Source organism: Lactuca sativa, chromosome 2, assembly GCF_002870075.4.
Source record: "Lactuca sativa cultivar Salinas chromosome 2, Lsat_Salinas_v11, whole genome shotgun sequence".
Lineage (NCBI taxonomy): Eukaryota > Viridiplantae > Streptophyta > Magnoliopsida > Asterales > Asteraceae > Lactuca > Lactuca sativa.
The window spans coordinates 157,864,893-157,891,009 of NC_056624.2; the positions used below are offsets into that span (position 1 = coordinate 157,864,893).

Below are 26,117 nucleotides of genomic sequence, written 5' to 3' on the forward strand. Positions count from 1 at the left end.
GAATAATTGAAAATAGGAGTTTGAGTATTATATGTAAAACCCGTTTCATCCAATCTCAAACAAGTGAATTAATTTTATATAAATATATATCTTATCATGTTGTTGTTTTTTTTGGAAAGAAGGGTCTTTCCTAACCAAAGTCTCAATGTCACCTTATGCGCACCATGATAGTACTATTCGTTGTCGCAACACCGATCAACAACAGTATGTGTGTTCCTTTAAATAAAATATGTTTTCGATTGGAATTATTTGTTGAAAGCAATTCAAAGAGATGTTTATAACATAATGACAGATTGTTACCATAAAGAAGGGCAGGAGGCTACAACTTCAACTTGTATGATGTAATTAATTAACTATGCCTATTTTTCAAATGTTTTCAAAGAGATGTTTATTGTTCATGTATACAACATTTTATCCATACAAAGCAATTCAGAAATCAAATTGTTACCATAAAGAAGGGCAGGAGGCTACATGTCAAAGAGTCTCAATATTTATAACTATTATGTATGGTCTATCAACACTTTACCACCCATTTTTTTAAATTTATAAATACGTAATGTATTAAATATGATTACACTATACTATTATTGTTGCTATAGCTTCATTTATTCTATTCAATAGGACAATTTATAAATACGTAATGTATTAAATTGAGTATGTGGTTCCGGCACATCATTATTAACAAGTTTTTTCAATCCGTTCTGATTTTGATACAGTGACTATGCCAGGTCGATATTACTGATTATATATATTTTAATTTGCATTCGAAAATAGTTGTTTGTATTGTAATGAACTATTTTAATATTTTATATTATTCTATGATTTATTAGTTTTTTTTATTTATTGTTTTAATTGTTATGAAATTAAAATAGTTATTGTAATGTATGTTAATGAATTTAAAATAGCTATGGTAAACTACTTTTAATTGTCATGCTTCCTATGATGTAATATAAATTTACAATTCAATGTTTTTTTATATGCTCCCGCGTTTAACGCGGGTTTTAATCCAGTTTAACTTAATAACTCCTTCGAAAATTTTAGTAATAATGGGGTTTAGTTCGGTTAATATTATGTCAGTTATCAAAGTGAAATCAAAACCATAATATTTTTGACCGGTTAACAAAAATTAAAAATGGCACCGTCCATTTTTATCATGGTGCGTCTATTTTAGTATGTTATTTTGGTTTTTATTCGATTGTTCTGTTATAATGTTCGCCCATGTTTACTGGTATTGCATTTTAAAGATTGGAATGTTATAAACAACATCCAAATATTATATTTTAGAGATTGGGACGTTACAAACATTCAATTGGTGCTCTACTTGGTTATTTGGTTTTTTTTTAGAATAACTTATGAGGGGCAAGCCTCATCTATAAACTAGTCACATTACAATATTTGGACCATTTCTTATTTTATCTTCTAGATTTAAATCATAAAATTAATTATTTCTACCAAAGTCGCAATTTTTACCTAATAATTATCTTTGGGATCAATGGTTACCTAAAAATGTCCGTATCAACTTAAATGGCAAATACCCAAATTTCAAAATGAATGATTTTCTTCTGCTACTCCTATTAATTTCGTATATATGTTTCCTTTACTTCTTCAACTTTCCTCCAAAAAGCATATCTCATCACTCTCTTCTTTCTTTGTAGCATATTCATAAAGACCCACCTTTTCTGTTTTATCTCCATCTCTCCTTCACATAAACCCTAAATTCATACCCATTTAACTGTTTTTACCCAATTCTCTTCTAAATTTCTTCTTCCAGAATAATGGGAGTGAAAGGATTTGTTGAAGGCGGAATAGCATCAATCGTAGCCGGATGTTCAACTCACCCGCTTGATCTTATCAAGGTCCGGATGCAGTTACAGGGTGAAAATAACGTACGCGCCGCCCCCGCACAGTTGGGCGCCAATATCCACGTCGCCGCACCACCGCGCGTGGGACCCGTTGCAGTTGGGATGCGGATCATCCAGCAAGACGGAGCAGCAGGGCTCTTTTCCGGCGTATCCGCCACCGTTCTCCGTCAAACACTATACTCCACCACACGTATGGGTCTCTACGACATGATGAAGACAAAATGGACCGATCCCGAAACCGGAAACATGCTTCTATGGAAGAAGATCGGTGCCGGATTAATCGCCGGTGGGATCGGCGCCGCTGTTGGGAACCCAGCCGACGTGGCGATGGTCCGCATGCAGGCTGACGGAAGGCTCCCGGCTGCACAGCGTCGTAACTACAAAAGCGTGGTGGATGCGATCTCACAAATGGCAAAAAGCGAAGGGATCGGAAGCCTTTGGCGAGGATCATCGCTGACTGTGAATCGGGCCATGTTAGTGACTGCATCGCAGTTGGCGTCGTATGATCAGATCAAGGAGACGATACTGGATAAAGGTGTGATGGAGGATGGATTTGGGACCCATGTGACAGCGAGTTTTGCTGCCGGATTTATTGCTTCAGTTGTAACGAATCCGATTGATGTGATTAAGACCCGGGTGATGAATATGAAGGTGGAGGCTGGGGAAGCGCCGCCGTATGCCGGAGCAACTGATTGCGCATTGAAAACCATAAAGACTGAAGGACCCATGGCGCTGTATAAAGGATTTATTCCGACGATATCACGGCAGGGACCATTTACGATCGTGCTATTTGTCACACTGGAACAGGTCCGGAAATTGCTCAAGGATTTCTGATTTGATTGATGACGACGACAAATGATTTAGTGTTTTTTTTAGCATAAAAGTTCCCATGTTTTATTATTTATTTTTTTGGTTTTATTTTTGTTTCTTTATGGGAAAATAAATTATAAAAATATCATTACTTTTTAGGATAATATAGCCTAAACATCTTTGGTCATTTAAATCATTTGCTAGAATATTTTTTAGTTAGACCATAATAAATATATTTTTATCAAAATAATTGTCTTATCACTAGAATAATTCAAAAACTATATAAGTATTCTTATATTGTGTCACATTCCTATTTGTTATTATTAGTTTATTACCATGTGCCCCATCATCCATCCAACTCCCTTACAGCTCCTTCACATTTGGATTGTTTTCTGCAATCATTTGTCTAGGATCAAATTTCATAACCTTGTTGAGAAATAATAGATGTCTTGTAAATTCTAAATAATCTGATAATCACACCCACAAAGATAGAAGTTTAATTTTCATTTCATTGTCATTTAAAAAAGTTTTGTTTACATGATAGGTGATTGAAAGATAAAAAAAAAAAAAAAAAAACAATGGTTGATATTGTCTTATGAGCTATATTTTATTAACTACATTAATAATAAATATTATGTTTGAAAGCGGTATTTGAATTGTTATGTATGTATTATTTAGTCGTTTAATTTTATTTTGGAGGTTGAAGGTCATTCAATTTTTAAAACTATAGTTATTATATATACGTAGATTTAAAGATTTAAAGATCGGATTGATAAAATGGAAAACATCCATTAGAGGGTCCCGTTAAAACTTACCGGAAGTTTCTATAAGGTAGATGTAAGGCCACATTTGTTGTATGGATCGAAATTTTAGCCGATGAAGAAGGAATATGAGAAGAAGATGGAAGTCGTGAAAATGAGTATGGTACAAAGATTTTTTTTTGTAGAACAATGTTAGACTAGGTTTCTCAAAGACAACTGATAATCAGAATCTCACTAGGAGTGATGAAAATCAACAAGAAATTTAAGAAATGAAGATTGCATGACGTTATACCTAAAGGAGTTGGATATTTACAAGGACATGAGCTCAGATACGAGGGCATCAATGCATATGATCAAGTTACTAGAGTAAAATATGAGTAGTCTTTTGAGTTTAACCTTTCTTTGAACTTGTAATATTTTCAAGTTGGCTTTTGTTTGTGCTTGATGAGTACCTTTGTTCATTCTTTATTGTTTGCTTGTATTTGCTAGTATCTACTCCAATTTTGTGGCTGGTGTTCGCTCTATGCTTTATTGCTACTGTTTGATTACATTATTTATACATGTATCACTTTGAGGCCAACCTTTGTTTGTTTGTACATTCCTAAGTATGTCATTTGCTCCCTGTTTGTTGTATATTTTATATGTTTGCATTCCTATATGTCTATCTTTTGCTTCCCTTGGTATGACCAATAAGATAGGAAATAACCACTTTATCTTAAAAATCGCCAAAATTGTCATATGGCAGCTTACAATAAGATGGGAAATAACCACTTTATCTGAAAAATTGCCAAAATTGCCATATGACAGTTTTGTAACCAGCCAGGGACTCTGCCAGGGGTTGCCACCCTTTGGACCTCGCTACCGGGGGTGCTGGCCCCTGGACCCCATGGTTTAGGAGTTTCACCCTTAAATAACAATGTACTTTAAATCAAGACAAACTCAAACAAGTGTGCACTCCGCACTATCCTTGTTCAATATTTTTCAAGATCACGTTGGTAAACAAGTTCATCCCATTACATTTAAGTGATATTGGTGACACATATCACCAACAATATTTTCTAGTATTTGATACGCATATTATGTTTAATGTTTACCTTTAAACCTCTTCATTTATAGTTTTATTGTTTATATCTTATTTTCCCTTTTAGTCATCAACACTTACAAGTGTCATTTTGTTTAGTTAATGATTTATTTATTTTCTTATGTGATTCGTGGTGAGCTGATGTTTTAATATACATGAGATCTAATTTGACGGTAAGATATTTTGTATTTTACTTTTTGTTTTTTTTGTTTATCAGAGGTTGTTTTTTTTTTACTTTTTTTTTTATCAGAGGTTGTTTTTGGAAACAGCTTCGATTGGTCACAATCTCACCTCTTCTTAGCTCATTCTTATGCGATTTAACTTGTAGAAATTCGTATATTCCCTTATTAAACGTGAAGATATCATATTTGTCTAGTCTAACATTTAAATATCATATTTTCATTTTTTTAACGTTCTAAAATATCTAATTGTACAATAGTTGGTTTAGGAATTTTAAGAATAACCTTTTCAGGAGCATCCCGTTGTTTTTGAAGTCCATGTGCAAAAAATAAAATTGGAGCCCTAAATTTTTTTTTACATATAAACAAAATTTGTTCATACGACGATAACTCGATAAATGTTATAAAACTGTAACACCGAAAGTTTTAAAATTTATTTTTCACAATTTATAAAAACATTTCTCTTTTAATTAAATAAAACATCAATTTCAAATTCCAATATGTATCATACAAATCCCAAGATCACATAATTATATCAAATTCCTCCACGTGTGTACAGATCAAGCCGGCGCCTTCCCACGGTCATCACTAGTACCTGAAACAACAACACTAACACTGTAAGCACAAAGCTTAGTGAGTTCCCCAAAATACCACACATAAAACACATATTAGCCACTCGAGGCCATAACTCTATGGGTCCGTGCACCCAACTCTGTGAACCCTCAGGTTCTAACTCTATGAACCTTCCGGTTCCAACTCTATAAACATGCACAGCATAGATCACATAGAAATAATGCAGTACAACACATAACATGCACATAACATACATACACTAACACATAACTCTGAATACCGACTCCAGGTAAAGTATAGCGAGAAGACTCACCTCGCGTGTCTCGGTATCTCACGACCCCTGGAAATCCCTCGTGCTCGATCCTCCGAGCTCTAATCCTCCTATAACATCACAAGGCTCTAATTAACACTTTTTATCTCTAAGGTTGACTACCCCTAAGAAGTCAACACAGGTCAACGGTCAACGGTCAACTTTGACCGGACTCGGCGAGTGCACACGGCAACTCGGCGAGTCTAGACGTTCTCACCAACTCTCTAGGATTCCCTTTCTACACGTCGAGTACTCCCCCCTGACTCGACGAGTTCCACCTGGAAGAATCGCGGGGCCACCCCGACTCAACTCGCCGAGTCTCAAGAACGACTCGGCGAGTCCCAGCTCGACTCAGACCACATGACAATCCTCTCCAACTCGCCCTGACTCACTGGGTCAACTCCTGACTCGTCTGGACCACTCACTGGCCGGTCCAAGGCAATCTTCAAGCTACTCGCCGAGTCTGCTCATCGGACTCGGCGAGTCCATTCCATGCAATCACCCAAACTTGCTTCTAAGGTCAGATCTACTCCAACAATTCATAGATCTGGCCCTCCTAGACTGATTCATCACGTAAAGTCCCAGTCTTGATGCATGAACAACCTCTATATGACTAATTATGAAGAATCTTCAACAAATCTCACTATACAAGGTCATGACCTCCATTGCTCTCTATAAAGCTTGAAGGATGAGGCTCTCTGGACCTCTATGGATCCAGATCCGAAGTCTCATCACTAGCATGGGACTATTTGGCCATCAAATCAACTCAACAAAGCCACAAGAAACCCTAAAATCGATTATACTTCACAAAACAGGAGATGGGTCGAAATTATACCTTTAGATTGAAGGGTCAAGCTTCCAATCCACCAAATAGCAGTCCCCTTTGTCTCCTCTTGGCTAGAGCCTCCTTCTTCTTTGCTAAACAACACACAAATGTCAAGAAATGCCTCCTTTCACTCTCAAATCGCTAAAGCACTTTTAGGGTATCTCTCTATGGAATGATGGATGCAAAAGACGGCCATAAGGCCATTTAAATAGGTCCCAAACCCGAGAAATTAGGGTTTCATTAAACAGCATGGACTCGCCGAGTCCATATCCTGGACTCGCCGAGTCCGAACGAATCCCGCGTCCAGAATCGCGACCCTACTCGGCGAGTCTGAGCTCCAACTCGCCGAGTCCCTTCTCAAAACTCAAAATATTAAAACAATAAAATACCTGGAGATCCGGGCTGTTACAATTCTCCCCCACTAGGATTAGACTTCGCCCTCGAAGTCTCGCTCTAAAATAGCTCCGGATGCTGAGCCCGCATCTCTCGCTCCGGCTCCCAGGTCATCTCTGATCCCTTCCGGTGTTGCCACTGAACCAACACCAAAGGTACTTCCTTGTTCCTCAGAACCTTGATCTTCCGATCTCTGATGGCTACTGGTCTCTCGGCATAATTCAGGCTCGCATCCACCTGAATATCCTCTAATGGAACTACTGCCGACTCATCGGCAATACATTTCCTCAATTGCGACACATGAAAAGTGTCGTGGATTTGCCCCAACTCTGCTGGCAACTCCAAACGATAGGCTACCCGGCCTACCCTCGCAATCACTCGAAATGGCCCAATATACCGGGGCCCCAACTTGCCCCTCTTCCTGAATCGTATCACTCCTTTCCAAGGAGAGACCTTCAGGAGAACGAAGTCGCCGACCTGAAACTCAAGCTCGGACCGACGTCTGTCTGCATAACTCTTCTGTCGACTCTGGGCGGTCAATAACCTCTGTCTGACCTGCTGAATCTGCTCTGTCGTCCGAAGCACAATCTCGGTACTGCCCATCACTCTCTGCCCAACTTCTCCCCAGCAAATGGGGGTCCGACACCTCCTACCATACAACAGCTCAAAGGGTGGCATACCAATGCTCGAATGATGGCTGTTGTTGTAGGAAAACTCTGCCAAGGGTAGATACGCATCCCAGCTACCCCCAAAATCCAACACACATGCCCGAAGCATGTCCTCAAGCGTCTGAATCGTCCGCTCACTCTGACCGTCTGTCTGGGGATGATATGATGTACTAAAATGCAATCTAGTACCCAACTCCTCATGAAATTTCTTCCAGAATCTGGAAGTAAAGCGCACATCACGGTCTGAAACAATCGAGATCGGCACCCCATGCCGAGATACCACTTCTCTCACATATAACTCTGCCAACTTCTCTGCTGAAGAACTCTCACTGATGGCAAGGAAGTGAGCGCTCTTCGTCAACCTATCCACAATCACCCAAATTGCATCAACTCCCTTGGCAGTTCTCGGCAATTTGGTGATGAAATCCATAGTGATCTGTTCCCATTTCCACTCGGGAACCTCCAATGGCTGCAACTTGACATGCGGTCTCTGGTGCTCGGCCTTAACCCTACGGCAGGTTAAGCACCTCTCAACGAACCATGCGACGTCCCTCTTCATACAGGGCCACCAATACTCTCTCCTCAAATCCAAATACATCTTCGTAGCCCCCGGATGGATCGAAAATTTCGACCGATGAGCCTCCTCCATCAAGGAAGCGCGCGTACCACCCACGAACGGTACCCAAATCCGACCCTGAAAAGTCATAAGCCCACGCCCATCCGTAACGAATTCTGAAACCAAACCAACGACCCGTTCCCTCTTCTGCATCTCCGGCTGCACAGCCTCGGCCTGTGCCCCACGAATGGCCTCCAATACCGGAGCTATCATGGTCAATCTCAAACATACATCACGCAAAGGAGTGCTCTCCGCCCTGCGGCTCAACGCATCGGCCACCACGTTGGCCTTGCCCGGGTGGTACAGGATCTCACAATCATAATCCTTGACCACATCTAACCACCTCCTCTGACGCATGTTTAGATTGGGCTGATCCATCAAGTACTTCAGGCTCTTATGGTCCGTGTATATCGTACATCGAACCCCATATAAGTAGTGGCGCCAAATCTTGAGGGCGAACACTACTGCCCCCAACTCTAGATCATGCGTGGGATACCTCGTCTCATGAGGCTTCAGCTGCCTCGATGCATATGCTATCACATGACCCCTCTGCATCAACACCGCACCCAACCCCAAAATCGATGCATCACAATATACTACAAAATCCTCCATCCCTTCCGGGAGAGCTAATACCGGGGCTTCGCACAACCTCTGGCGAAGTGTCTCAAAGGAGGTCTGCTGCTCGGGACCCCATGAGAATGCAACACCCTTCCGGGTCAACCTGGTGAGCGGCACTGCGATCTTGGAGAAATCCTTGATAAATCTCCGATAATACCCTGCTAATCCAAGGAAGCTCCTGATCTCAGAGGGTGATTTTGGCACCTCCCAACCCATCACCGCCTCAACCTTGGCCGGATCGACCAGAATCCCTTCCTGGTTAACGAGATGTCCTAGGAACTGGACCTCCCGTAACCAGAAATCACACTTGGAGAACTTGGCATAAAGCTTCTCCGATCTCAGTACCCCAAGGACCTCCCTCAAATGTTCCTCATGCTGATCCCTAGATCTCGAATACACCAGAATATCATCGATAAATACAATCACCGACCGATCCAACATCGGCCTACATACCCTGTTCATGAGATCCATGAACACCGCCGGGGCATTGGTGAGCCCAAAAGGCATCACCACAAACTCATAATGCCCATAACGCGTCCTGAAAGCTGTCTTCTGAACGTCCTCATCTCGCACCCTCACCTGATGATATCCCGACCTCAAATCGATCTTGGAAAACCAAGATGCCCCCTGCAACTGATCAAATAAATCGTCGATCCTCGGCAACGGGTAACGGTTCTTGACCGTCAGCTTGTTCAACTCCCGGTAATCAATACACATCCGGTGTGAACCATCCTTCTTCTTGACAAACAGAATAGGTGCTCCCCACGGCGAGCTGCTCGGCCGAATAAATCCCTTCCCCAGCAACTCCTGAAGCTGTGAGGATAACTCTTGCATCTCTGGAGGTGCAAGACGATAAGGCACCTTAGCCATAGGCGCAGCCCCCGGAACCAAATCAATACCAAACTCTACTTGCCTCACAGGAGGTACTCCCGGCAGCTCCTCGGGAAAAACATCAGGAAACTCACATACCACCGGTACCTCCCCAACTGAACTCGGTCTCACGGAAGTCGCTCGCGTATCCATCACATACGCCACAAAACCCTTACAGCCCTGCTGCAGACACTGCCTCGCCCTGGCGGCCGAACAAAAGGATGATCCCGAACGGGTACCCTCACCGTACACCGAAAGAACTCCCCCACTAGGGTCTCGAATAGTCACCAGCTGACGCTCACAGTCGATAATCGCGCCGAATCGGCTCAACCAGTCCATGCCCACAATGACACAAACATCGCCCATCGCAATAGGAATCAGATCAATCGGAAACTCAACCCCGAAGATCTCTAACACACATCCCCGGAAAACCTCTGTGGCACAAATCACTCTATCATCAGCTATGGAGACTCTCAGAGGCCGACTCAATGCCTCACGACTAGCACTGATATGCTGGCTAAAGGCCAAAGATACAAAAGACCGACTCGCACCCGAGTCAAATAACACTAAAGCAGGTACGGAATTCACAAGAAAAGTACCTACACATAACATAATATAAGCATAACATCATATATCAAAATAAATACACGAAAGGAAACATACCAGCCACAACATCGGGCGCGGCGCGGACCTCCTCCGCAGTCAACTGGAAAGCTCTCCCTCGAGCTCTCGGCGTCTCGGCCTTCACAGGCCGACTCTCTGTAACTCTGGTGGCGGCAGGAGCAGACCCCTGAGATGCTCCGCGCAACTGCGGACACTCGGCCTTCCGGTGTCCAGTCTGGTTGCAGTGAAAGCACACTGCAAACCCCTTGGGGCAGTCCTTGGCCATGTGCCCCTCCTTGACACATTTGTAGCAAGACCCTGCTCGGCAGACTCCGTCATGACCCTTGCCGCACTTCCCGCAAGTGCGGCCCTTCAGGCTCCCTGGTCGGGGATCAGCAGGCTTGGCCCGCTTGGCGGCCGGCTGCGACAATGCCGGTCACCGATCCCTCCCCTGAGACTCCGCCTCCTCCCTGGCCTGAGTCTCAAGCTCAATCTCCCTCTTCCGGGCATTTGCCTGAAGCTCGGCAAATGTCCGGTACGAGGAGTTCGCAGCGAACTCCCGAATATCCCTCCTCAAGATGCTCAAGTAGCGGCTCATACGTGCCTGCTCAGTGGACACGTGCTCAGGGCAGAACATCGCCCTCTCGTGGAACATCCTCGTGATCGCTGTAACAGACTCAGTACCCTGCTTGAGGGTCAGAAACTCCTGTGCTAAACGCTCCCTCTCCACCTGGGGAACGTACTCATCCCGAAACATAGTGGTGAACCTCTCCCAGGTCACCGCAGAAAGCTCAGCAGGCGAATAATGCGCTGTCACAAACTTCCACCAGTCCTTCGCCCCCAAGCGAAGCTGGTTCAGCGCGAACCGTACCTTCAAATGCTCAGGAGACGAGCAAGTGAAGAAACACCCCTCAATATCAGATATCCACCTCATAGCTGCCACCGGATCCTGAGTACCATCAAACTCCGGTGGTTTCGTGTTGCTGAACTCACGGAACAGCAACGCATCCCCACCCTGCGGCCTCGCAGCAGCAATCGCTGCGGTAGCCGCTGCAGCAGCAGCCTCAGAAAGAGCGGCATAGCGCTCATCAAACGTCTCAATCAAGGTGGTCTTTATAGACCCAAACATCTCTGGTATCTCTGCCCTGATGGCCGCAGCCACCTCCTCCTGAATGATCCGGCGGATCTCCTCCTCACTGGTACCACTGCTCTCGGGCATCAAACGTGTCCTCACCATGATCTACCTCTGAAATACAACATACGATAAATTAGAATCCACACGAGTATGCTCACACTCGACAACTCTTTTCTCCTTGATTCTTGGCATTCCAAAGATTCTGACTTGGGCTGCACACCGTTCCGGTGCTTCCAGTAGTACGGGCCCAATACTACTGTCCGCACCGCACCAGAATACACTCCAAGTCCTTCTCTTCGGATCCCAGGTCTCAAGTACTTTATCATGCATAGACTACTCTCTAATAGATCTCTCATAAGTCCCTTGCTGCTACCTACTCACTCTCAAGCATCTCATAGCAGCTCACCTCTCCCTAGGCCAAGGCATCACACATCAGGCCACTCTAGTCCTAATAGCAATACCTAGCCTACTCTAGCATGCGGATACATCATATCAATATGAATATCACATAATATATAAAAAAAAGTATTTTGGGAAATCACCGTTCGGGCGCTGACTGATCGTACACACATCTCTTGCTCTGCGTTTTTCGAAAATCTTTTACTCTTTTTGGAAAATACATCTCAAATCCTCAGTTTGAGTTCAAATACGCCCGAAGGTGTACTCGAATCCCTCAAACCAAGGCTCTGATACCAACTTGTAACACCGAAAGTTTTAAAATTTATTTTTCACAATTTATAAAAACATTTCTCTTTTAATTAAATAAAACATCAATTTCAAATTCCAATATGTATCATACAAATCCCAAGATCACATAATTATATCAAATTCCTCCACGTGTGTACAGATCAAGCCGGCGCCTTCCCACGGTCATCACTAGTACCTGAAACAACAACACTAACACTGTAAGCACAAAGCTTAGTGAGTTCCCCAAAATACCACACATAAAACACATATTAGCCACTCGAGGCCATAACTCTATGGGTCCGTGCACCCAACTCTGTGAACCCTCAGGTTCTAACTCTATGAACCTTCCGGTTCCAACTCTATAAACATGCACAGCATAGATCACATAGAAATAATGCAGTACAACACATAACATGCACATAACATACATACACTAACACATAACTCTGAATACCGACTCCAGGTAAAGTATAGCGAGAAGACTCACCTCGCGTGTCTCGGTATCTCACGACCCCTGGAAATCCCTCGTGCTCGATCCTCCGAGCTCTAATCCTCCTATAACATCACAAGGCTCTAATTAACACTTTTTATCTCTAAGGTTGAAATACCCCTAAGAAGTCAACACAGGTCAACGGTCAACGGTCAACTTTGACCGGACTCGGCGAGTGCACACGGCAACTCGGCGAGTCTAGACGTTCTCACCAACTCTCTAGGATTCCCTTTCTACACGTCGAGTACTCCCCCCTGACTCGACGAGTTCCACCTGGAAGAATCGCGGGGCCACCCCGACTCAACTCGCCGAGTCTCAAGAACGACTCGGCGAGTCCCAGCTCGACTCAGACCACATGACAATCCTGTCCAACTCGCCCTGACTCACTGGGTCAACTCCTGACTCGTCTGGACCACTCACTGGCCGGTCCAAGGCAATCTTCAAGCTACTCGCCGAGTCTGCTCATCGGACTCGGCGAGTCCATTCCATGCAATCACCCAAACTTGCTTCTAAGGTCAGATCTACTCCAACAATTCATAGATCTGGCCCTCCTAGACTGATTCATCACGTAAAGTCCCAGTCTTGATGCATGAACAACCTCTATATGACTAATTATGAAGAATCTTCAACAAATCTCACTATACAAGGTCATGACCTCCATTGCTCTCTATAAAGCTTGAAGGATGAGGCTCTCTGGACCTCTATGGATCCAGATCCGAAGTCTCATCACTAGCATGGGACTATTTGGCCATCAAATCAACTCAACAAAGCCACAAGAAACCCTAAAATCGATTATACTTCACAAAACAGGAGATGGGTCGAAATTATACCTTTAGATTGAAGGGTCAAGCTTCCAATCCACCAAATAGCAGTCCCCTTTGTCTCCTCTTGGCTAGAGCCTCCTTCTTCTTTGCTAAACAACACACAAATGTCAAGAAATGCCTCCTTTCACTCTCAAATCGCTAAAGCACTTTTAGGGTATCTCTCTATGGAATGATGGATGCAAAAGACGGCCATAAGGCCATTTAAATAGGTCCCAAACCCGAGAAATTAGGGTTTCATTAAACAGCGTGGACTCGCCGAGTCCATATCCTGGACTCGCCGAGTCCGAACGAATCCCGCGTCCAGAATCGCGACCCTACTCGGCGAGTCTGAGCTCCAACTCGCCGAGTCCCTTCTCAAAACTCAAAATATTAAAACAATAAAATACCTGGAGATCCGGGCTGTTACAAAAACAATCGAAACAAATGAACGATAATATATATATATATATATACACACACACACACACACACATGAATTGTGAGGCTATTGGAAGCAAAATTGTTCTACAACTCTTCATAATCAATATTCTCTAATATTTCATTCTCAATAGCTATCATTGCCAATTTGTTATGTATTTCTTGTGACTTTGTGATTATTAGGCGCTCAACAAGGTAACCTAACCATCAAGAAGAAGTATCCACTTTGACTGCAAACGCATATCCTTTCCCGTTCACGTTTTTTCTGGGTATAAAAGATGTTTTATGTAACATTCCAAAAATAGAGATAAAATTTTTCATTTTAATATCATAAAATCCATACATCGGGTGTCTCAAAATCAACCATAATACAGTTTATCAAAATCATCAGAGCAAAATAGTCATAAATGTTGAATCATTAGGGGGTTGTTATGTGATCACGTCACACCCTTCCCTTTTTCGAATTGGAAGTACCTGAAAATGTTAAACCACAAAACCGTAAGCACAAAGCTTAGTTAGTTCCCAAAAAGACCACATACCATACATACAAGTGACATGGGCTACCCTCGAGGTCTTTTCCCTGAAATGTCATGGGCTACCCCAAGGTCTTACAACCAGGTGCCATGGGTTACCCCCAAGGTCTTTCCTTGAAAGGCTATGGGCTACCCTCATGGTCAGACATCCAAGTGTCATGGGCTACCCCCATGGTCTTTCATATAATTGTTATGTGTTACCCCCATGTTCTTTCATACAAGTGCCATGGGTATACCCTAGGCTCTTCCATGCAAGTATCACAAAGACAACTAGTATTCTACATAACACAATCCAGTGGGATGAAATCGATGCCTTCGACCCATGTACTAGAGACTGGAGAGCACCTGTCCGAGCTAGCCCATTCACTAGACTACATGTTGGCTAGGCTTCAGCTTCTCGGTTTTGATTATGAGTCGGATGAGGACGAGGAGGACACTTCCACCTCGCTGGAGATCTCACCACCCTACCCCACTTCTTCACATTTATCCTACAAAGCATACACTAGTACTCAGGTGAAACAAACCCCGAGTAAGACTATTATCGTTCCCTCTTGAAAGAGAGTGGCATCCCCCTAACATCGTTTCCGCCAATGACTATACCATGTGGAGACGCCACTTTGCTGCCTCAGATTAGAGCCCGGAGGCAGGAGGAGGATATCAGTTCACATTTCGAGGTAGGGAGTCCTCTACGACACCCACTCCTACCCCGGACACACATGTTGAGCAGGCTATCTCCCTCCTAGTACCACGAACCGCCCATCACTCGGATCACATAGGAGCAATGGAATCCAAGCTCTTCCATTTGAGGATGGCCCTGAGGTAGCTCACGGAACAGGTATATTATTTAGAGAAGGAGTGGGATGTGATGGATATGAGAAACCTGCTCATTCAGGACCAGTTGCAGGAGATGAGGGATGAGGCCCAATTTCATCATTTGGTGTTAGAGGAGGTGATCATTCACACGGACAGATTGGAGCTCCAGGTGGAGAAAACAGAGTCACGAGTTTCATTTTATGATGTTTGGATTGATGATGTGTATAGAAAGTTGGTTCAGCTGATGGCTCTCTTGATAGTGTAATACCGATACTAGTTTTCTTTTCTATACCCTAGCACGATGGCTATGAGGGATACTTATATTTTTTTTGGGTTAGAGTATTGTACTAGAAAAGATCATACACATTTGTTTTGTAACCTTAGATCTTTTCTTACTCTAACCACCCCTTGTTTTGATAGTCTTTCTATATAATATACGATGCATAGTATACTTGCATGGTTGCATGAAATTTGTGTTGTTGTAATATTAATGTTTCCATTAACACTAACATTGACACACCACAACATAACCATTAGGGTACAAACTTACTAATTCTGACCAATTAACTCACCTCTCGACCCTAACTCTTGGAATTAGAAATGGCACCCCTAAGAATTACCAATCTAGCCAAGGTCTTCAAGCTGAGAAAGATGCCCAGTGTTCTCAAAGTAAGCCAACTTTAGATCATGTGGATATTGAGGCAATGGTTGAGCAAAGGATAGCTGATGCTCTAGCCACACCTGCAAGCAATCACCACACAAAATCTGGTGTAGGAGCGGGAAGAGAAATTTCCCAAGTAAACCATCAAGGGTCTCAAAGGACATGCCCCTACGAGGACTTTGAAAATTTCAAGCCTAAAAAATTTTATGGGAACAAAGGGACCGTAGGCCTCACGAGATGGATTGAGAAGACTGAGTCTGTCTTTGAAATTAGCTCTTGTGTGGAAGAAAGCAAGGTTAAATTTGTCGCTTGCACTTTCAGGAATGCAACCATGTCTTGGTGGAATGGCCACATCAAGACCATGGGTCTAGCAAATGCTAATGCCCTAAACTAGGAGGAACTTAAGCAAATGCTCATCGAGGAGTATTGTCCTCGTGAAGAGATTCAACAATTTGAACAGGATCTGTGGAACCTGATGATGAGTGACACCGACATCTAAGCCTACAACAATGGGTTCAATGACCTCGCGACCCTTTACCGAAAATTCGTGAATTCCGATTACAAGAAGGTGGATAGGTACATATGGGGATTGGTTCAACTCAAGACTCGCGAGAATAATTACACTACCCATCGACATATGATAGTGCTAAAAGGTTAGCGTACAACCTAACCAAACAAGAAAAAAGGTGATCGCTTATGCTTTGCGCCAACTTAAGACTCGCGAGAATAATTACACTACCCATGACCTTGAATTGGGAGTTATAATTTTCTCCTTAAAGATCTGGTGACACTACTTGTATGGAACGAAGTGCATCATATACACTAACCACAAAAGTATTCAACACATATTCAACCAAAAAGAACTCAACATGAGACAACAGAGATGACTAGAAATGTTAAACGAATACCTGTGTGAGATTCGATACCACCCAGGCAAGGCTAACGTAGTAGTCAATGTTGTAAGTAGAAAGGAACAAAACAAACCTCGCAGAGTGAAAGCACTCACTCTAACCATTCAATAAAACCTCCATGACCAAATCTGAGAAGCACAAGTAAAGGTACTTAAGGAAGAAAATAAGGCAGAGGAATGCTTACGGGGTATGGTGTAACATCCCAAATTTCACGACCAAAAATTTTGTTTTTGATTAAGTAACTTATAAAATTGTTTACTGAAAAAATCATCGAATCATATCAATTCATAAAACCATAGTCATATGTCTCAACCATATCATCAAAATAGTAAGAATATCATAGTACAATCCCATGGATCTCAAAATGCGGAAATCATATGTGTGTAAAGCGCTGCTACCGTGTCGGCTCCTTCCCCTTTGTTGAAGAGGTACCTGAAACAAAATTAAAAACTATAAGCACGAAGCTTAGTAAGTTCCCCCATCATACTACATACCACAAACATATACTGCTTATCCTTAGGTATCTTTTAACCGGTATCCGACTTGCATAATCGGAAGCTGGACTTCCCTTCGGTATCTTTCAACCGGGAGCTGACCTCCCCTTCGATATCTTTCAACCGGTAACCGAGAGCTAACCTACCCTTCGGTATCTTCCAACCGGTAACCGGGAGCTGATCTCCGTTTGGGTATCTTCTAACCAGTAACCGGGGACTATTTCACCCCTACCACTACCATATAATAACATATCATGAACATACTGCTAGGCATGTGTGGGTGTTGTCTACCCCTTCGGTATCTTTCAACCAGTATCCGGGGCTATTCCACCCCTCCTACTACTAAAACATATAACAGAGCATCCTAGCACATAAAGCATATCAGATAGTGGCAACCCAGACAATTATCACAAAGACAATCGTCTAATCAAACAACTCCTACTAGCGGGCCGACATTATAGACGTAGACCCACTCCTACGGGAAGGTAACTAACCTCGATGACGTGAAGTGTCCGAACTGTCCTCGATGTTGGGATCAACTCCTCTCAAACTCCTAAACATAACAACCTTCCTTAATTACCATTTCATACTCTTAACCCTTTCAAGTGTCAACTCAAGTCAACTCAAAGTCCAGGTCAACACCCTGGTTAAAGTCAACGTTTTGTCAAATTCAACATCTGGTTGACTCAACTCATCGAGTTGGTCCACCAACGCGTCGAATTCCATAACCCACTAACATCCTAGAACTTCGCTCCTACTCGTCGAGTCTTTCAAGAACTCATCGAGTTCTCTTTCATACAGAATCGGGACCTTTAGTCAATGACTCTCCGAGTTCATCCTTGAACTTGTCGAGTCCTTTATGCAAGTTGGAACGTAAGTACTTGACTCGCCGAGTCTTTCCTTGACTCGTCGAGTTCTTCTTCATGTTCATTGGGACATTGCTCTAAACTCTCCGAGTTTGTTCTTGAACTCGTCGAGTTCCATGATCCTTAAGTCCAAAAACGAGCCTAACTTACTGAGTTCTTTTCAAAACTCAACAAGTTGCTTAATATCAGAAGAGATTAGGGAAACTGTGACCCAACTCACCGAGTCGTATAAGCGACTCGTCGAGTCCCTCAATGCCCAAATCCATACAGCCACTTTTAGTCGGGCTTAACACATCTAAAACGTAGATCTGACCTCCTAGGATCCATATTACACGTAAAGTTACAAACTTTACGTGCATGCAAGGTATCATGAGCCAAAAACACCATTTCCAAGTCTAAAATGAAGTCTAGGCTAAAAGGAAGAGCTAAAGCTTGATAATTTCGTAAACTTTATGGATATAGGGGATGAAAGGGATCTAGTCTGAAGTTACAATGTTAGATCACACTTCACACTCAAAAAGGTTCACAAATTTACTTAAAGATGACCCTAAACTCAAATATGGAGAGATCTAGTAATAGGAAAGTCAAGGAAGCAACTTTATACCTTTAAGGGGCTGGAAATGTAGCTTGAACCTTGGATATACTGCTTCCTTGAATCTTCTAGTTCCTTCTTCGTCTTCCTCTAGCTTTGAAATCACACAAACACTCTCACAAATGGCTCACACACTCAACAAAGCTTAAGGGACACAAGTTAGGGCGTTCTGGACTAAGGGAGACGATAAGGGCTGCATGGGAGGCTGGTTAATGTGTTTAAATATGGTGCAAACCCTAAAACTTAGGGTTTCATCCAGACAGGTCAACTCGTCGAGTCGGGGCTTCTGACTCGGTGAGTAGGCTCTTTCATCCGCACTATGTCCCTTACTCGACGAGTTGAGCCCCCAACTCGTCGAGTCCTAGTATGGAATGCAAATTTTTTTTATTTAAGATATGTACCAAGAACCGGGCGTTACAAATCTCCACCGCTTATCATAGACTTCGTCCTCGAAGTCTGCTGCTGCATCTGGAAAAAGCTCGGGGTAGTGCTCCCTCATGTCGTCCTCCGGCTCCTGAGTCCATTATGAGCCCTTGCGGTGCTGTCATTGCACCTTCACCAGCTCGACCCTCTGTTTCCTCAGATCCTTTGACTTGCTGTCAAGGATAGCTACTGGTCGCTCAATGTAGTTCAAGCTGTCATCCACTTGAATATCCTCTAGAGGCACCACTCCAAAGTCGTCTACCAGGCACTTCCGTAGCTGGGAGACGTGAAAGGTACTGTGAATCTGAATAAGCTCGGCTGATAGATCCAACCTATATGCCACCTTACCCACCCAGGGAGCAACCCTGAAAGGACCGATGTACATGGGGCCTAACTTGCCCCGCTACCTGAACCGGATCACACCTTTCCAAGGTGACACCTTCAGGAGAACCATATCCCTGACATGGAATTCCAGGTCCGGACGGCGCTTGTCGGCATAACTTTCCTGCTGACTCTGAGCAGTCTGAAGCATGCTCCAGACCTGTTGGATCCTCTCCATCGTCTTGAGTACCGCTTCGGTACTCCCCATGACTCTCTGCCCAACCTCACCCCAGCATATCCAGGTTTTGCACTTCGTCCCTTATAACATCTCGAAGGGAGAAAGGTCAATACTCGCATGATAGCTATTATTATAGGAAACTCTGCCAAGGGAAGGTAGGTATACCAGCTACCACCAAAGTCTAAAACACATGCCCGCAGCATATCCTCCAAAGTCTGGATGGTCCGCTCGATCTGAACATCCGTATGAGGGTCAAAAACGATGCTAAAGTGCAGACGAGTACCCAACTCGCCATGAAACTTCTTCCATAATCTGGAAGTGAACCACACGCCTCTATTAGAAATCACGGAAACTGGCACTTTTTGTCGAGCTACTATCTCTCGGATGTAGATATCGGCCAACTTCTCATCCAAGATGCTCTCCTGGATCGGTATGAAATAAGCACTCTTGGTCAATCAATCCACGATGACCCAAATCGAATCCACTCTTGGTGTGGTCCTGGGAAACTTTGTGATGAAATCTATAGTAATATATTCCCATTTCCACATAGGGATATCTAACGGTTGTGTCTTGCTGTGAGGCCTATGGTGCTTCGCCTTGACCTTCCTGCAGGCTAGGCATCTCTCGACGTACCAGGCTACACCCCGCTTCATGCAGGGCCACTAGTAATCAGGACGAAGATCTCTGTACATCTTCGTCGCCCTGGGATGAATCGAAAATCGGGATTTGTGCGCCTCCTCCATCAGAACCTGGAGCACACCTTCATGATAAGGAACCCACACCCTGCGGTGTAGTGTCAACAACCCTCGGCTATCATAGTCAAAGGAAGAAACCTGACCCACAATACACTCGCTCTTCCGATGTTCCTCCTTCATAGCCTTCTGTTGGGCCTCTCGGATCTGCTCCAACAGCGGAGTCACTACTATCATCTGCAGGCAAATATCTCTGATCGAGTCCGCCTTGCGGCTAAGAGCATCGGCCATGACGTTGGCCTTCCCCGGGTGGTAGAGGATCTCACAATCGTAATCCTTCACCAAATCTAGCCACCGACGCTGCCTCATGTTCAGATTCGGCTGATCCATTAGGTACCTCATAATCTTGTGATCCGTGTAAATGGTGCAACAGACCCAATAGAGGTAATGTCACCATATCTTGAGGGCGAAGACGACCGCCCCCAACTCCAAATCATGCGTTGGGTAGTTCACTTCGTGAGGCTTCAGCTGCCTCGAAGCGTAGGCGATGACGTGCCCTCTCTGCATCAGTAATGCGCCCAAACTTGAAATGGACGCATCGCAGTATACTACGAAATCCTCCACGCCCTCTGGCAGGGCGAGGATCGGCGCCTCACATAGTCTCTGCCTCAATATCTCAAGCGTTGCCTGCTGCTTAGGTCCCCAACGAAATACAATGGCTTTCTTCGTTAGCCGGGTTAGTGGTACGACTATCTTAGAGAAATCCTAAATGAATCTCCAGTAATAGCTTGCCAATCCTAGGAAACTCCAAATCTCAAATGGAGCCTTCGGAACCTCCCATCTCATCGCGACCTCCACCTTGGTCGGGTCAACCAAAATACCGTTCTGGTTGACAAGGTGCTCAAGAAACTGCACCTTGAGCAACCAGAACTCACACTTGGAGAACTTGGCGTACAAGCTCTCCTTCCTCAAGGTATCCAGCACCTCTCGCAAGTGCTCCTCATGCTGCTCCTACGTCTTGGAATAAACCAAGATGTCATCGATGAAAACTATCACAGACCGATCCATCATCGGTTTGCATACGCGGTTCATGAGGTCCATGAACGCGACAGAAGAATTTGGTGAGCCCGAAGGGCATCACCACAAACTCGTAGTGACCATAGCGAGTCCGGAACACAGTCTTCTATACATCCTCGTCTCTGACCCTCATCTGTTGGTAGCCTGAACGTAAATCTATCTTGGAAAACCAAGATGCCCCTTGTAGCTGGTCGAAGAGATCATCAATCCTCGGGAGTGGGTAACGGTTCTTCACCGTTGCCTTGTTCAGCTCCTGGTAATCTTTACACATCCGATGTGACCCGTCCTTCTTTTTCACGAACAGGATCGGGGCTCCCCAGGGTGAACTGCTCGGTCTGATGAATCCTTTGTCTAACAGCTCCTGCAGTTGTGTAGACAACTCCTGCATCTCGGGAGGAGCCAACCAATACGATGCCTTGGCTATCAGAGTCGCACCAGGGACCAGGTCGATCCTAAACTCCACATGTCTCTCCGGAGGTATCCCATGAAAATCCTCTGGAAACATATCTGGGTACTCTCGTACCACTGGCACATCACTCACAGTCGCCTTACCCTCCTCCCGGGTATCCATGACGTAGGCAACATATCCGATGCAACCCTGCTGAAGCTAGCGCCTAGCCGTCGCTGTTGAGCAAAAGTCGGTCTACGTTGTGGCCTCTCGCCCTGAATCACCAGCTCTCCCCCACTTGGGGTCCTGACACATACTAACTGCTGCGTGCAGTCTATCACTTCCCCATTATGGCTCAACCATTCCATATCGATGATAACCTTGTTCCCTTGCAATGGTATGGGAATCAACTCCACCAAGTAGCGCTCCTCGAACAGCCTCAAAACACAATCTCTGAACAGCTTTGATGCTCGTACTGATCGGTCATCAGCAATATCGACCTCTAGAGGGCAATCCAACATGCCCGAAGACTCAGGGAACCTCTTGCTAAACGCAAGAGAAAAAATGATCGGGTAGCACCCGAATCGAACAATACCTGAACTGGGATACCATTCACATGGAACGATCCTAAACACAACACATAACATGGCACATATTTATCATAATCAACATATAATAAGAGCCAGGGAGAAGAAATCATACCCGTCACCACATCGGGTGCAGCGCGTGCCTCCTCGGTAGTCAACTGGAAGGATCGACTCCTCACCACTGGAGCCTCTGAATTGCCCTGCCGGCCATCAGTAATCCACAGGGTCGTTGGAGATGGCGCCGCCACTAGCGCTGCTGCTGTCAATCTCAGGAAGTTGGTCTTCTTGTGGTCCTTTTGGTTGCAATGAAAGCAAATCAAGTCTGATATCTGAATGGTGGGGGTAGGGGCAAGACAATCCCTACCAAAGTGCCCAGTCTTGCCGCACTTATAGCAGCCGGATCCCGACCCAGTGCGGCAAACCCCCTCATGTGACCTGCCGCATTTCCCATAGCGGTCTCGGCCATGCTGGCCCTTCGACCTAGAGTCAAATCCCTTGGGCTTCTTCCCTGAAACCCCAGTAACCTGCTCCGTCTCTACCTTCCTCTTCCTGAGGAGCTCCAAGTCAAGCTCCCTCTCCCTCGCCCTGGCAATCATAGAATCCAGGGTTGAGCATGTTAAGTAGCTAACATGCTCCCGAATATTAACCCTCAACATGTCATGATAGTAGGTCTTCCGCATCTCCTCATCTCCGCCATACTGAGGCACCAATAAGGACCTCTCCTAAAACTTGGCGGTAATCTCCGCCATCGTCTCAGTAGTCTATCTCATGTCAAGAAACTCCCTGACCAGCTGCTGAAGCTCCACAGTCAGTGCAAACTCATCCCTAAACCTGGTCATAAAGTCAGACCAGGTCATAACCTCAATGGCTGAGGCTCCCACAGAATCGCCAACCGGCTCCCACCAATCTCTAGCCCTGTCCCTCAAACAACCTGCAGCGTACCAGGCCTTCGAACCCTCTGGGCAGACTCCATGTCCGCAATCCACCTCCTAGAAACCATGGGGTCCTTCACCCCGTGGAAGTCTAGCGCACCACATCCCTTGAAGTCCTTAAAGGAGAGTGTGTGCGCCCCTGATTGGCTAGACGCCCAATCACTCCTAAACTCCTTGAGGCGATCCTCCATCAACTCGATAATCCCCTCCTTGATCGACCCAAAAATCATCAGGGTCTACTCAAGGATGCCTTTCGTGATCTCAGACGCGATGAATTCGCATAGTCCCTCATCCATTGGCTCGGATCCCAAAACCGAACCTGATCCTAACCCTGACCCTGAACCTCCTCCTCCGTGTCGCATAATCATCACCATTATGAAACAAAGCACATAATTATCAGGGTCATACATAACCTCGAGAGGCCTCACATACTACAAGTTCCCTGGTTCAATCTCAGCCCTCCTTGAATCGAGTATGAATACTCTGCTTTCAGTAGTATGGACTCATACTACCTTCCACATCTATCCGCACTTTCCTCAAGGATTACCTTGACTTCACCAAGTCCCTTCTACTACTACTACTCTCTGCACTAATCTCATCCTAGGCTTACCTTAGGGTAACTCTCCAACCTACTCTTCGCCATCAGCTGCATAAGGAATCCCTGTTACCTTTACCTAACTAGCTTGAGAATACCATTACATATTACTAATACCGGATAATTCTTCGAATGAGAGGTCATACCCTACAACGGTTGGACTCAAACAAGAACTGCGCAGTAGGGCTAGACCTAACCTTATGAAATTATTTATTCCTCGCAATATGTAACTTATCGTATTCGTTTACTAGTTAAGTAAAAATAATTAGAACTCCTAAGAGCACAAAGCAAGCAACATTCGAGCATTGAGTAACCACACCAAGCATATCCTGTACAGGCCATCGTATTACTGACTAATCAATTCTAGCATGTATCTCAATAAGCACATATAGCAGGCACATAAGGCATCTCCCTAGATCCTTAGTCCTAATCTATCATGTAGTTCTCATACAAAGTCAATAGGCATATAAGGCATCATTCCTAGATCCTTAGCCCTAATCTAGTATGCAGTTCTCATATTCATATCACATAATAACATAACATGTATGGGTATCTTGGGGAAAACTTACTTGAGCTCGGCCGGTTGCATGCATCACACAACTCGTTCTTTTCGAAGTTCCTTTTTCTATTTTTAAATCTTTTCGAAAATTCCTTTTTATAAAAATGATTTTTCTTTTGAAATTTTTCATACCAAGTCCTCAGTTTGAGTCCAGACACACCCGAGAGTGCGCCCGAATCCTTCAAACTAAGGCTCTGATACCAACTTGTAACATCTGAAATTTCACGACCAAAAATTTTGTTTTTGATTAAGTACCTTATAAACTTCTTTACTGAAAAAAATCATCGGATCATATCACTTCATAAAACCATATTTATATGTCTCAACCATATCATCAAAATAGTAAGAATGTCAGAGCACAATCCCATGGATCTCAAAATGTGGAAATCATATGTGTGTGAAGTGCTGCTACCGTGCCGGCTCCTTCCCCTTCGCTGAAGAGGTACCTGAAACAAAATTGAAAATTGTAAGCACGAAGCTTAGTGAGTTCCCCCATCATACCACATAACACAAACATATACTGCCTATACCTCGATATCTTTCAACAGGTATCCGAATGGCATAATCGAAAGTTGGACTTCCCTTTGGTATCTTTCAACCAGTAGCTGACCTCCCCTTTGATATCTTTCAACCGGTAACCAGGAGCTGACCTCCCCTTCGGTATCTTCCAACCAATAACTGGGAGCTGACCTCCCCTTCGGTATCTTTCAACCAGTAACCGAGAGCTGACCTCCCCTTCGGTATCTTCGACATGATAACCGGGAGCTGACCTCCCTTTCAGTATCTTTCAACCGGTAACCGGAGACTATTTCACCCCCTACCGCTACCATATAATAACATATCATGAACATACTACTAGGCATGCCTGGGTGCTTTCTACCCCTTCGGTATCTTTCAACCGGTATTCGGGGCTATTCCACCCCTCCTACCACTAACACATATAAAAGAGCATCCTAGCACATAAAGCATATCAGATAGTGGCAACCCAGACAATTATCACAAAGACAATCGTCTAATCAAACAACTCCTACTACCATGCCGACATTATGGCCGTAGACCCACTTCTATAGGAAGGTAACTCACCTCAACGACGTGAAGTGTCCGAATGGTCCTCGATGTTAGGATCAACTCCTCTCAAAATCCCACACATAACAACCTTCCTTAATTACCATTTCATACTCTTAACCCTTTCAAGGGTCAACTCAAGTCTAGTCAAAGTCTAGGTCAACACCCTGATCAAAGTCAACTTTTGGTCAAAGTGAACATCTGGTTGACTCAACTCGTCGATTTCCATAATCCACTAACATCTTATAACTTTGCTCCTAATCGTCAAGTCTTTGAAGAACTCGTCGAGTTCTCATTCATATAGAATCGGGACCTTTAGTCAATGACTCGCTGAGTTCATCCTTGAACTTGTCGAGTCCTTCTTTATGCAAGTTGGAATGTAAGTCTTTGACTCGCCGAGTTTTTCCTTGACTCGTCGAGTTCTTCTTCATGTTTATTGGGACATTGCCTTGAACTCGCTGAGTTCCATGATCCTTAAGTCCAAAAATGAGCCCAACTTGCTGAGTTCTTTTCAAAACTCACCAAGTTGTTGAATATCAGAAGAGATTGGGGAAACTGCGACTCAACTCGGCGAGTGGTATGAACGACTCGTCGAGTCCCTCAATGCCCAAATCTATACAGCCACTTTTAGTTGGGCTTAACACATC

General features: G+C 44.2%; 1 protein-coding gene across 1 annotated transcript; it reads left to right on the forward strand.

Annotated features, from left to right (window-relative positions):
- Nucleotides 1-1,569: 1,569 nt before the first annotated feature.
- On the forward strand, nt 1,570-2,836 carry LOC111883390 (mitochondrial uncoupling protein 5). Its single transcript, XM_023879718.3, has one exon. The coding sequence runs from the start codon at nt 1,776-1,778 to the stop codon at nt 2,694-2,696; it is 921 nt and encodes a 306-aa protein (XP_023735486.1). The 5' UTR covers nt 1,570-1,775; the 3' UTR covers nt 2,697-2,836.
- Nucleotides 2,837-26,117: the final 23,281 nt, after the last annotated feature.

Coding starts and splice junctions, on each gene's coding strand:
- LOC111883390 (XM_023879718.3), top strand. CDS start 1,776: ATGGGAGTGAAAGGATTTGTTGAAGGCGGAATAGCATCAATCGTAGCC.